The 13,774-nt window shown below is 49.4% G+C and overlaps 1 protein-coding gene across 9 annotated transcripts in view; it reads right to left on the minus strand.

Moving 5' to 3' along the window:
- The window catches only part of DYSF (dysferlin), a 178,204-nt gene that overhangs the window by 28,377 nt on the left and 136,053 nt on the right, over window positions 1-13,774 (minus strand). For all 9 annotated transcript variants that reach the window (XM_060278297.1, XM_060278298.1, XM_060278292.1 and 6 more), the window contains 7 exons: window positions 9,641-9,739; window positions 7,627-7,755; window positions 6,037-6,192; window positions 4,617-4,708; window positions 3,047-3,217; window positions 2,099-2,241; window positions 208-347 (listed from right to left, as the gene is read on the minus strand). In XM_060278297.1, coding sequence (XP_060134280.1) covers window positions 208-347; window positions 2,099-2,241; window positions 3,047-3,217; window positions 4,617-4,708; window positions 6,037-6,192; window positions 7,627-7,755; window positions 9,641-9,739 — 930 coding nt within the window. The remainder of the gene's footprint in view (window positions 1-207; window positions 348-2,098; window positions 2,242-3,046; window positions 3,218-4,616; window positions 4,709-6,036; window positions 6,193-7,626; window positions 7,756-9,640; window positions 9,740-13,774) is intronic.

Consider the following 13,774-nt stretch of genomic DNA (forward strand, 5'->3'; position numbering starts at 1 on the left):
ATGAGTTCATAGAACGAACGAGATGGTGGCCCCCAAACGTTTGGGAACCGCTGATGTAAATCTTTATCCCTACTGCATTCCATCTTTCATCTGGCTATTTTGGGGTGTGATTTCCCCCCTCAAGCACTGCCCAGACACAGAAGGGCTTTCATGACGATGGCGGCTGCACCCTGAGACTCACCGCTGCCTCTCCCATCTGGGTCTTACCTGCTCGATGTCCGGTTGCAGGGGGCTGTACAGCCGCCTTGTCTCAACATGCTCGGGGACCAGGCCTTGCTTCTGCAGGGCGTACAAGGCGAGCCTCTCCTCCAGGGGACCCAGGTGCGAGTTGGGGGGCTTGCCATCCTCTATGTGAAAGAGAGAAGGAGGAGATTGCACCAGCGGGCCAGGCAACTACTCCCAGCACAGACGTAAGGAGCTAAGCAGGGCAGAAGAGGCTTCAGACAGCTGGGAGATGGTCCCTGTTCAACTCTCCCACTTATTACTTACATACAGAGAGAGGCTAGGATGCCAAATATTCCAGTGGTGGATATGAGGGAGGAAACTGACATGGCCAGAATGACTCTTTAAACCGCCCTGTGATCTTTTTGCTCTGCAGCTTTCACCACGAAAACCTGCTCTTTAGTGTTCAGTCAGAACAAACATCCGTTTGGTTTTTCCGTGGATGGATGTTGGCTCCAATCAAGCGCCGAAGAGCAGCTTTTCATGGGGAAAGCTCTGGGGCAAAAAGGAAAAAAGGCCCTCCTCCTAGTTCCCTGCAACTTGGCTTCTCACAATGAGGGAACCGCCAGAAGGCCCCCGGCGCTGGACCTCAGTGTCCGGGCAGAATGATGGAGGTGGAGACGCTCCTTCAGGTATACTGGACTGAGGCCGTTTAGGGCTTTCAAGGTCAGCACCAACACTTTGAATTGTGCTCGGAAACGTACTGGGAGCCAATGTAGGTCTTTCAAGACCGGTGTTATGTGGTCTCAGCGGCCGCTCCCAGTCACCAGTCTAGCTGCCGCATTCTGGATTAGTTGCAGTTTCCGGGTCACCTTCAAAGGTAGCCCCATGTAGAGCACATTGCAGTAGTCCAAGCGGGAGATAACTAGAGCATGCACCACTCTGGCAAGACAGGGATTAAAGGAGGATATGCTGAGAACCCTGCAGACTACATTGAGCTCCTTGGAGAAAAAGGTGGAATAATAATGCAATCAATACATTAATACTAATACTAATTGCACTTAAATCACTATCTCAAGGCTATTTACACGTGGAATAATCCAAAGCAGTTAGCGAATCATAGCAACCCCTTCATGTCCTGCAATACCTATTGCCTTCTTTGTTTTTTGCTTCAGTGGCCCCAGACACCCCCCCCCCTTGGCGCCCAGGGCAGCCCTGCAAAACCTGCAGTCCGCTGGGAATGCCGACTCTGGCTGCCAAGAGACTCTCCGCCAGGTCATGGCTTATATTGTGATAGCTCCGTCTGTGTGATAATGTCTCTCTCTGCTGGCCAAAACCTACAAATACAGGACTCGGCTTGCCCACACAACCCTTGGAGACGACTGCGTGGCCAGGTGGGCAGGAGGAGAGAGATTGGGTAAAGCATGGTTTTTCCCATCTGGAACAGAATCCGGGCAACCTGTAAGTAGTAAGGTATTTAAGAGGGCTATTGACAAGGCGGAAGGTGTGCAGAGGAGAGAGACCAGGGTGATCAAGGATCTGGAAACCAAGCCTGATGAGGAACGGTTGAAGGAGTCTGGGAAAGAGGAGACTTAGAGAAGATATGAGAGCCATCTTCAAATGTCTGAAGGGCCGTCACATGGAAGAGGGAGCAAGCTTGTTTTCTCCGGCTCAAGGGGGTAGGGCTCAAACCCATGGCTTCAAGTTACAAGAAATAAGATTCTGACTAAACAACAGAAATAAATTTCTGATGGTTAGAGCTGTTCAGTAGCAGAATGGACTGACTCCCTTGGAAGGTGGTGGACTCTCCTTCCTTGGAGGTTGGACGGCCAAAGATCATGGATTGCAGGGGGTTGGAGTAGATGACCCTTGGGGTCCCTTCCAACTCTACAATTCTATGAAAGATCTTAAGGTCCAAGACCAGAAGTTTGTTTACCAAGGTCCAGGAGACGGTAGGTTTGATCTCGGAAGATGATCCGGTCAGGATTGTAGACAGGAGGCTTCCAGTTGCGATGCAGAGCAAAGAGGTGGAGCAGCTGGGAAGGACGGAGCTGATCTCTCCATTGGTTGGGACCAGAACTAAGAGGAGTGGAAAAAGCAAAAGAAAGCTTCATCCTGACCTATCCTCCAGGCTCAAGGCAGGTAAAGTTTGATGTGCCTTGTTACACTTTTTTTCTGAGAGAGGCTACTCTGTTCCTGCACACCTCCCCTTTTATTGCAACGTGACATGTGCAGGAGAACTTCTCACTAGGGATTGTTGAGCACCATGGGCAGCGCTATGCCAGACCTGATAAGCAGCCGGTCGCTGGGCCTTTCGCAGCTCAGTGCATGGATCAGCCCAACATCCTGAATCACATAGTGAGCGACCAGCTGCTTTGGGGCTCTGCAGGCCCCTCCAGCCAGCTTTGGGTTCGAGATTCAGGTTCACAGCTCTTCTCATTTGTAGTTCTCCAGCTCCACTGTCTCTCCAAACCCCCAGGCCAAAGAAGGGCTTTCCTAGGCTGCTGTCGCAAATCCTCTCTAGCTGGAAATGCTGCGGCGACTGAACTTGAAGCCTTCTGCATGCAAGGCTTGCTCTCTACCCCAAAATGATGTTCAGCCTCATTGCCAGTCTCAAGTCCTCTGCAGCTGTTATTCCTGCATTGCAGGGGGCTGGACTAGAGGATCCTTCGGGTGCCCTCCAATTCTGCAGTTCTACCATTCTGCCTCCCCCCCGCTCTTGGCCTCCCATCACCCTCAGCTTTGCAGGAACCAGGCTGGATAAACAGGGGGGCTTGAGGCCACCGGGAGGCCCAGCTCTCTCCTGTGGATATTCCCACAAACCCCCCTCCCCAAAAGAGGGGCAAAGCACCCTGAGCTTTCTCGGTGTCCCCCCAGCACCCACATGCAGTAAGTCTGAGGCAGGCCACAGCGGGACCCAAATCTGGAGAGGAACCGGTTCTCGAGGTCCAGGGTGGTTTCCCCGATTTTCTCGTCTTTGGACAAGAGGTCGTAGTCGTAGAGGGTGACCTTCAGATCCTTCTCCATGGGCAGGATACACGTCAACTCAAACATCCTACAGCGAGGAAGAAAGCTCAGTGTTAACTCAGATGGACCATGAATAATTGGGAGAGGGTCACTTTTGCTACACTTGCTGAGCAATTTGTTCCATGAACCACCCTGAGACCTCCAAGCATAGCGTGGTATAAAAGGTAAAGGGACCCCTGACCATTAGGTCCAGTTGTGACCGATTCTGGGGTTGCGCGCTCATCTCGCATTATTGGCCGAGGGAGCCGGCGTACAGCTTCCAGGTCATGTGGCCAGCATGACAAAGCCACTTCTGGCAAACCAGAGCAGCACACGGAAACGCTGTTGACCTTCCCGCTGTAGTGGTACCTATTTATCTACTTGCATTTTGACATGCTTTCGAACTGCTAGGTTGGCAGGAGCTGTGACCAAGCAACGGGAGCTCACCCCGTCACAGGGATTTGAACCGCCAACCTTCTGATCAGCAAGCCCTAGGCTCAGTGGTTTAACCCACAGCGCCACCTGGGTCCCTGAATTGATATACCAAAGCGTGGTATATCAATTCAATTAATAATTATATAATGATTATAATAATTGATTTTATTGATTGTTTGATTGGTTACACACTGTATTGTTGATTGATTGATTACAGTCCAGGGGTCAGCAAACCTTTTCAGCAGGGGGCCGGTCCACTGTCCCTCAGACCTTGTGGGAGGCCGGACTATATTTGGAGGGGGGGGGATGAACGAATTCCTATGCCCCACAAATAACCCAGAGATGCGTTTTAAATGAAAGGACATATTCTACTCATGTAAAAACACGCTTTGCAGCTGTATAGCTGAGTGCCCTGTTGTTTTTCTGATTAGATTTTTAAAGTATTTCTTTTTCACTGGCACATTACAAAAAGATGCTTTGTATTGGGTATGAACTTAAGCATATCTTAATAATAATAATAATAATAATAATAATAATAATAATAATAATAATAATAATTTATTATTTGTACCCCGCCCATCTGGCTGAGTCTCCCCAGCCACTCTGGGCGGCTCCCAATCGAATATTAAAACAATACAGCATTAAATATTAAAAAACTTTCCTAAACTTTTGATAAGCATCAATAATAAAATCATTATCCACCTTTAGGGGCCAGGCAAAAACATTCCTTTTTAACCAGGCCTTTGGTTGACCTGCTTGACATCCTATGCCCTTTTAAAATGTGGCTCTTTGGGGGGGGGGGTGTTGTTGGGCTGTTGCGTTTATTCTGACTATATATGTTGTGATCTTTTTTGTGAACCACCCTGAGACCTCTGGGTATAGGGAGGTATATAAATAATAAATAATAATAATAATAATAATAATAATAGGTATTAAAGAAGGAACCATTCCCTCTTCCCTCCAACACCCCCCAGGTGTCTACATCTATGTCTGGCCTTGCATTCGCCCCTTACTTTCCAAAGACGGGCTCCAGCGTACAGGGCAGGTAATGTTCCTGGTCGTTGATGGATTTCTTCCCCACAGATATCTTGACATAAGGGTCACACTGCGCAGGAGAAAAGAAAGGTGGTCAGTCAAGGTGGGCTCTCTGCAGACCCAGGCAAGGTTACCTGGGCATGTCTAGCCAATGGAGAGACGCAAACAGAGGCAAACAAGGTCCCCACTTCCTGACACCCAACGGAAGCCCCCAAAAGATATGTGATTGTTGGTTGGTTTCATAAAATTGATACAACGCTTGATAGGAAAAGAACCTCAAAGCGCTTTACAAAAAAGAAGAAGGGAAAATCAATAATATTATTGCTTAAAAAAATTAATAGCAATCATTCAAAACCTTCAGAAAATCAACAGTAAATGGAAAACAGCTTAAAACACAGACTGGCATCCTAGATGTTTTATTCATTAATTTATCTACTTGTCAAAATTTATATACCACCCTTTGAAGATCTCAGGCCAGTTCATGACACAGGAATACAAGATAAAAACACAAAATGCATAATAAAACAAACCAATACCTCCCTTTCCCATTACATAGGGAATAGGTCTTAGGGCGATGTTTAAATACTGTGTGTGTGTGTGTGTGTGTGTGTGTGTGTGTGTGTGTGTGTAGGATTCTACCTTAGTCATTTTTCACCCTTGGGTGCCATTGTTGGTCTCCAACTCCCATCATCCCAGCCGAGTGGTCCATGGTTGGGGATAATTGGAGCTGTAGTCCAAGAACAATCCTCTTTAAAACAAAAAACAAAATCATTATTATTATTTTATTATTTATACCCTGCCCATCTGGCCGGGTTTTCCCCGCCACTCTGGGTGGCTTCCAACAAGTACCAAAATACATTAAAATATCACAGATTAAAAGCTTCCCTAAACAGGGCTGCCTTCAGGTGTTTTCTAAACGTCAGGTAGTTGTTTATCTCCTTGACCTAATAAAAAGTGGATGACAAGGAAAAGTGGAAGTTTTAAAAAAACGTATTGTTTTTTGTTAGGGCTGCCATACGTCCAGATTTCCCTGGACATAAACGGGAGTTCAAAGGCAAAAGCAACCTCCGGGGGGGGGGATTTCTGGAAGGTGGCAGTTTCTCCTGGATCTTAAGCAAGTGAACCCAAAAAATTGTGGGTTTTTTGGTGTTATCGGGGGGGGGGGAGGCTTTGTTGTTTACCTAAGAAAATAGCTGCCTAAAGAAAGCTCAACAACATTTGGGGTGTCCTGCGGGTTTTTCCTTTTTGAAATACGGCAACCCTATTTTGGGTAGCTATTGGGTCGTTGTTTTTATTTTTATGAGGTATTTTGTGGTTTTATATCTTGATTTTATTTTGTGAACCGCCCTGTGACCCCCCAGGTATCCTACCTGCCTGCCCATCCTCTCCCAGGCTTACCTTTCCGTTTGAGTCCTTTGGTTGCAGATCAAAGGCCCGGATGATGTAAACGCGGACGAGGCATTCCTGGGGGCCTCGGGCTGGAAGCTGGTGGAACTGGCGAGGAGGGACTGCCACCGAGGGGTCATCCGGCAGAGGGTAGATCTTGAAGGCGCCCTGCAAGCCGAGAGAGGAGTGTCATGAGAGCCTCCCTGCATCCTACAGCAGTGGCGGAGCTTCATGCTCCGGCACTGGAGGGCCGAGAGCAGGCGGGGGCGTAGCTGGTGCGGCTCCCAAGCGGCATGGCGTGTGTCCTAGGGGCATGGCACCCCACCGGGATCGCGCTGCTGGGGGAGGTGCGCTCCCCCCGCCCCCCTCTTCCTCCATCAGTGTCCTACAGCTTACAGAGCAGGACCGGGGGTGGGGGGGCTCACACTGTGAACCAGCCCATCTCTTGAGGAACGCAATGGCCGTGACCCTCAGGAAGGAAGGTGGCTCTGGCAAGGAGTCCGTCTAGGCCCTGAACAGGGGCAGACCTACATTGGGGGGGGGGCTGAAGCTTAAACTGTCATAGGAGCCCCTTTGCAACCAGCAACGAGGTGTGGGTATCCATGGTTATCTTCTTCCGTGGGGTTGTTCCACGACGGGTGACCACACCTTTGCAACATCTCTGTTACGTTGGGATTGTTGAAATATATACAACGAAAAATTAATCCATTTGACTCAAATCAATGTGACTCTACTAGATGCAAAAAAATTAAGCAACGGGGACTAAAGTCTCGTGTGGGACCCCTCTCTAGGATTAAGGACCCTGAGGCTTAGGCTTCATTCGTTTCATAGCATAATGCTGCTGGTCAACAAAAGAGGTTTAAAGACTCTCTCAAAGCAAATCTTTAAAAATGTAGTAGAAAAACTGACAATTGGGAAACACTTGCCTGCAAGCACTCCAATTGGAGAACAGCCTTTACCAAAGGTGTCATGGCTTTGAAGACACTCGAACTCAGGACGAAAGGGAGATATGAGCTAAGAGAAAGGCACGCTTGGCAAACCCTCACCATGTTCTACTCCCACCCGGAGACCAATGTCCCCACTGTGGAAGGGCGTGTGGATCCAGAATTGGCCTCCGCAGTCACTTACGGACTCACTGTTAAAACCGTGTTTATGGAAGACAATCGTACTCGGCTGCGAAGGAGGAGGAGGAGGAGGAGGAGGAGGAGGAGGAGGAGGAGGAGGAGGAGGAGGAGGAGGAGAAGGAGGAGGAGAAGGAGAAGGAGAAGGAGAAGGAGGAGGAGAAGGAGAAGGAGAAGGAGAAGGAGAAGGAGAAGGAGAAGGAGAAGGAGAAGGAGAAGGAGAAGGAGAAGGAGAAGGAGAAGGAGAAGGAGAAGGAGAAGGAGAAGAAGAAGAAGAAGAAGAAGAAGAAGAAGAAGAAGAAGAAGAAGAAGAAGAAGAAGAAGAAGAAGAAGAAGAAGAAGACCCGCCCCTGTCCCTGAAAGAACTTAGCGTCTGACTCCCCTCCTTTGTGCAAAACAAGTAATATTGCAGCCGAGGTTTTATACGGATTAAACAGCAATCATCTCCAGGCCCTCCGGTATCTGAGAGAGGTTAGCAAACCTTGAATTCCCCCACAACGGTCGGGTCTTCATTGGAATCCTGAGTCTTGCCACGGTACAGCTTAAAGGTGTTGCAGAAATCCGAGAGACCCCCAAAGTCTTCTATGTTCTCCAACTCCGTTTCATAGACCTAAGGGAAGAAAAACGTGGGTTCAGTTTGTCCAGTTGGGAGGGGTCCCAAAGGACCAGGAACACCGACTTGCCCCCCCCAACTGCTTGACTGTTGGCGGGGGTGGGCGAGGAGTGATCTTCACCGTCCAGAAGTCCCAGCTCCACTCGGTGCACCAGCACTCCCCTGGGAGTGGCGGGGGATAGCTGCCCCTTCCATATGGGGGGGGCTTGGACCCCTGCCCAGAAATACTGAGGGGGGGCAGAGCTCTTTCTGCCCCCTATAGTTGGCGCCTCTGCAGAAGTCATGTAGGTCAACACCCTGCAAAGTCGTTCCCTGTTCAAGACTCCCTCACAGATGGCCTCCAACCTCTCTTGAGAAACTTCCAATGAAGGAGAACCCACGTCCATTCCACTCTTGAATGGCTCTTATCATCTGAAAGTTATCCCTAATGTTTAGTTAGAAAGCTCCTCCCTCACTGCAGGAGGGTGGACTAGATCAGGCATAGGCAAACTCAGCCCTCCAGATGTTTTGGGACTACAATTCCCTGGTCCTGACCACTGGTCCTGCTAGCTAGGGATGCTGGGAGTTGTAGTCCCAAAACATCTGGAGGGCCGAGTTTGCCTATGCCTGATCTAGTCCACTTTCAACTCTACAATTCTAGGTTTCTATGGTTCTTTCTCATCATGGGACTATCAGTTTGGGTCCTGCCCTCCAGAGCAGGAGAAACAAGCTTGCTCCCTCTTCCATGTGACAGAGCCCTTGAGATACTTGAAGATGGCTCTCCTATCTCCTCTCAGTCTCCCCTTTTCCAGGCTAAACATATCCAGCTCCTTCAACCGTTCCTCATCAGGCTTGGTTTCTAGAGCCTTGATCATCTTGGTCTCCCTCCTCTGTTCACCTTCCAGCTTGTCAATATCCTTCTTAAACTGGGATGCCTAGAACTGCACACAGGACTCCAGACTGGTTCTGACCAGAACAGAGTGGTACTATGACTTCCCTTGATCTGGACACTAGACCAGGCATCCCCAAACTGCGGCCCTCCGGATGTTTTGGCCTACAACTCCCATGATCCCTAGCTAAGAGGACCAGTGGTCAGGGATGATGGGAATTGTAGTCCAAAATATCTGGAGGGCCGAAGTTTGGGGATGCCTGGACTAGACTTCTGTTTCTTCCGAGGAGCTGATGAAGCTCAAAGTGGCCATTGTCCTAGGCACCTCCCTGGCTAAGTTTCAGCCCAACCTCACAACCCCTTCAAGCTTGAGTCTCAGGTGCTGCATATCAGTTTGCATTTGTTGGTACAGAAAGTATTGATCTGATGTGTAGAGATCTTTCCTATTCTACTTAATTCAAGAGGGTTCTGGGAGCTTCTCTCTGTGAAAGAAACAAGCAGAAGGTTCCTGATGTTTGGGTTATTGCTTCAGAGAAGCTGAGTACAGGTGGCTTCAACTGGTCCTGTTATCTCTTTTTGTCAAGGTCATGCTGACTATAAAAGTAGGGCCAGAAGGAGCCTGAATTTCTCTTTCTTTCTCTCTCTGTCTCTCTTCCTTCCGGTGTTCTGTATGTAGTATTAAGGTTTCCGTCTTATTAGAAGTGATTGTACGTTTAAGTTAAGTCTGCTGCAACTGGATTTCTTATGGACAGTGCCAGTCCTGAATGTATGGGATTTGTGACCATTACGCTCATTTCCCTTCACTAGCAGCAAAGCTCTGCTGGATGAAATAAGAATTGCCTCTGGTCTGTTTTGGGGGAATCCTGCAATGTGTTTAAGTTTTTACTCTGCTAACTATATGTTGGGAGTTTTATTCTGGATCAATGTGAGTAGAATTCATGACATGGGAATTTCATCCCCTAAGCAATGACCGCCCTCCTTCCCCTCTCAAGGAAGGTCTCCCTACCTACCTACCTTTAGCGTGTCAAAACCCTTTTCCAGGTATGAGCCGCATTTTTCCCGGTCGCCCGTGGAAGCGTAGAACTTGCTCCACCAATCGATGAACTCTTCTTCCTGGGAGAGGAGAAGCACCACTTCCTATCAAGAAATCCTGATCTCGGTTTGCACGGGGATGCATGCAAAGGATGGCTCTCTATCAACAGGGATCCAGAATGAACGGCGCAAGTCATTGCGGCAAAACACGACTCTCTTATTAGAAAAGCCAGCGGGGGGATTTCAGTGGCTTTTGAAAAGCCGGAACTGCAGCTCAGTGCTGCTTCCAGAATGCCATGGGTTCAATCGCTTAAGAAAAGCCCGCTGGATCAGACCAATGGCCCATCTAGTCCAGCATCCTGTTCTCACAAGGGCTAGCCGGATGCCCCAATGGAAAATTCACAAGCACATGAGCAGATCTCCCCTCCTGCAGTTCCAGCACCTGGGATTCAGAAGCATTGCTGCCTCTGAGCATGGAGAAAGAGCAGAGCCACTCTGGCTAGTAGCCTCCTTCATAAATTTCCCCAATCCTCTTTTCAAGGCATCTAAGTTGACGGCTATCCCAGCCTCCTATGGCAGGGAGTTCCATAGTTTAACACTGTGCTACTCAAATAAGTCATTTCTTTGTATCTGTCCTGAACCTTTCAACTTATCTAGTTAAGTAGGTAAAGAGGAAGTTGTTAGCCTGGCTCAGTAGAAGGCACACAGAAGGCTTCATTTGAACTGGGGCATTTTGTAAAGAAATGTTATTTTTTTTGGTAATGGCTACAATTCTCAAGGACAACTGGAGCCAAGATGAAGGAGCAATTGGTAATTCATGAAACATCCTTAAGCAAATAAATATCTCATTTTGGAATTCTGCAAAATTCCATCACACTAACCTCACGGAGAAGCCGGAATAATCGGGGTTTATGGAGTTTGACTGCAAGCCAGGCAGGCAGGCATCTTGAGAGTCCCTGTCTCAAAAAGGCATTGCGCTGGGACCCAGCACTTTCTCCCCCCCACCCCCATACACTTCCTCCCCTCGTAGGAATATTGCATAAATCTCCCTTTTCGGCCATCCTTTGCACTGCCTTTAAAAAAGAAAAGGGGGAGCTGCATTCTAACCAAAATGCCTTTATTATGACATTCCACAGGTGCTGTGTTACAAAGAAAGCACTTTCGGTAATCTGACGATTTACCTCTGGTCTCCTCTGCAGCCCCAAGACAAAGAAAGGGGTTAGAGGTTTCTGCTGATGTTGGGCTGAGGTTACTGAGAATAACATATTTTTTGTGTTTTTTAGGGGGGCGTTTTGGATGCGTGTATTTTTTTTCTTTTTCTTTTTCTTTTTAAGCAAAACGCCAGGAGTCACAGCTGGAATGTTAACTGGAAAGGACACCGGCTGCTCAGGCTGCATCAAAACAGGAAAGCCATGCCTGGCAAGAAGGGCTAAGAGGGGACCTGGCTTAAGCATCTTGCGAGGGACACAGAAGGCCCTGGATTGACATTGCCTGGCATCCATGCACTGCCAGGCTGTGTGCAGACGCCACGTGAATCACCTCCAGGAAGGTGACATCACGCAAGAGACAGACAGAGCTAGAGCTAGTGGCACCTTCCACAGAGCTTCCCCACTGGGAGTGGCAAGGGCACCCAATTGCAGGGGTGGAGAAAGGGGGTGCGGTAGGTGCGGGACGCTCTGGGTGTCACCACTGAGGGAGAGATGCGGTGGCTTGTGTGCGCGCAGGTTCCACGCTGCCCAAACGGTCCGCCCGCTGCCTCCCCCCCCCCCCAGCTGTAGGGTGGCTGAGTGGGAGGAGGCAGGCAGACTCCAGAGGCCCCATGCTGTGCCCCACCCCCGCCCGAACGGCTTGCTCTGCCGCTGCCCAATTGCACCCAAGGAAGGAATGAAGTCTGGCTGGAAGAAGGCCCCCAAATCATGCAGAGATGCAGCAAGGAATCTCTTCTGCTGTGGGGCAACTGGGGATGTAGGTTACAGTGATATTCATGCATCATGCTAGCGCTCTTCCCGCAGCACACCAATGCTGTCCTATGATCTACAAGAGAGAGAGAAGGTGGGACTTGAGAGGAAGAGGTCAAGAACTGAGCCAAGACAATCATAGAACCATAGAGTTGGAAGAGACCACAAGGGCCATCCAGTCCAACCCCCTGCCAAGCAGGAAACACCATCAAAGCATTCTTGACATATGCCTGTCAAGCCTCTGCTTAAAGACCTCCAAAGGAGGAGACTCCACCACACTCCTTGGTAGCAAATTCCACTGCCGAACAGCTCTTACTGTCAGGAAGTTCTTCCTAATGTTTAGGTGGAATCTTCTTTCTTGAAGTTTGAATCCATTGCTCCGTGTCCGCTTATCTGGAGCAGCAGAAAACAATCTTTCTCCCTCCTCTATATGACATCCTTTTATATATTGGAACATGGCTATCATATCACCCCTTAACCTTCTCTTCTCTAGGCTAAACATACCCAGCTCCCTAAGCCGTTCCTCATAAGGCATCGTTTCCAGGCCTTTGACCATTTTGGTTGCCCTCTTCTGGACACGTTCCAGCTTGTCAGTATCCTTCTTGAACTGTGGTGCCCAGAACTGGACACAGTACTCCAGGTGAGGTCTGACCAGAGCAGAATACAGTGGTACTATAACTTCCCTTGATCTAGATGCTATACTCCTATTGAGTATAGCAAAAGAAAAGCTTTTGCTGAAATGAGCAGGGACTGTGCAAGAGTTCTCTTGAGCAGCTCATAAGAACATAAGATCTTAGTGGATCAGGCCCATGGCCCATCCAGTCCAGCATCCTGTTCTCACTGTGACCAACCAGATCCAGCAAGGAGGATACGATCCCTCTCCTCTCCTGTGGTTTCCAGCAACTGGGGTTTGGAAGCCTCCAACTGTGGCCCTTATGGCTAGCAGCCATGGAGAGCCCTCTTCTCCTCCATGAATTGGTCTAATCCTCTTTTAAAGCCATGCACTGCCTCCTGTGGCAGGGAGTTCCATGGTTTAACTATGCGCCGCATGAAGAAGTCCTTCGCCCGCCCCCCCCCCCAGTCCTGAGACTTCCGACATTGAGCTCCACGAGTTCTAGCATTGGGAAAGAGGGAAAGCAGCTTTCCTCTGGCCCCTTTCCTCCTGCTGTGCATCATTTTAGAAACCTCGGTTGGCTCCTCCCCATTCCGGTGGGGTCTGCGCAGGAGACCTTCCCAGTGAATTGGAGCCCCTAGGAAGTGGGAGGTTGCTGGGAGGTCTCGGGCTTCTGCATGGCCTGGGCAAGCTGTTCCCTGCAAGGTTCAGGAGCCCCCCCCCCCAAGAGCCTGGGCCTGGCAACCCAATCCTGAACTGGGTGTGGGGAGGCCCCGGCACGGCTGCCTTCATGGGAGGTGGCCACAGGAATGCCCAGCTGGCATGCCATCCCTTCCGAGAGTCTCGGGGCTGGTATCAACTGTCAGGTTCAGCTGGAGATATCCGATCCCAATGGCTCTTCCAGGGAAGAGTAACCAGATAGGCCATAAAATATGTGCTACGATTTGAGACTCGCAAGCGCAGCAAATAACCAAATTACCCCAAATAGTTTACAGATTTCGGCTCGCATGTTTTCTGGCTCGTGTTTCGCGTGCTAACTTGTCGCTTAATGGCTTATTTGTATTAGAGGCAGCAGAAGGCCTGGCTGGCTGCGAGGAGGCGACCCGACAGCTCTCCAAAGTGGTGGTTCTCTTCAGCCAACTGAAGACTGCATCTTCTTCATGTGCTAATGCTGGCCATCCAATTTGATGTAGCGCTTTCTCCATGTACTTCCAATGCACTCGTGGCACATAGCAACCAAATGCTGGGATATTCGGGACAGAGAAAAGAACTTCCTCACACAGCGCAAACTGTGGAACTCCCTCCCACAAGAGGCAGTGGTGGTCACCAACATGGTCTGGTCCACTATGAAAGAAGATCAGACAAATTCACAGGGGAGGGAAGGGCTATCAATGGCTTTTCTCTGCCACCCAGTTGGAGGCAGCAATGCTTCTGAATCCCAGTTGCTGGAAACCACAGGAGAGGAGAGCTGCTCTTGGGTTCGAATCCTGCTTGCAGCTTTCCCTTTGGGGCGTGTGGTTGGCCACTTTGAGAACAGGATGCTGG

Source organism: Zootoca vivipara, chromosome 9, assembly GCF_963506605.1.
Source record: "Zootoca vivipara chromosome 9, rZooViv1.1, whole genome shotgun sequence".
NCBI classification, from domain to species: Eukaryota; Metazoa; Chordata; class Lepidosauria; order Squamata; family Lacertidae; genus Zootoca; species Zootoca vivipara.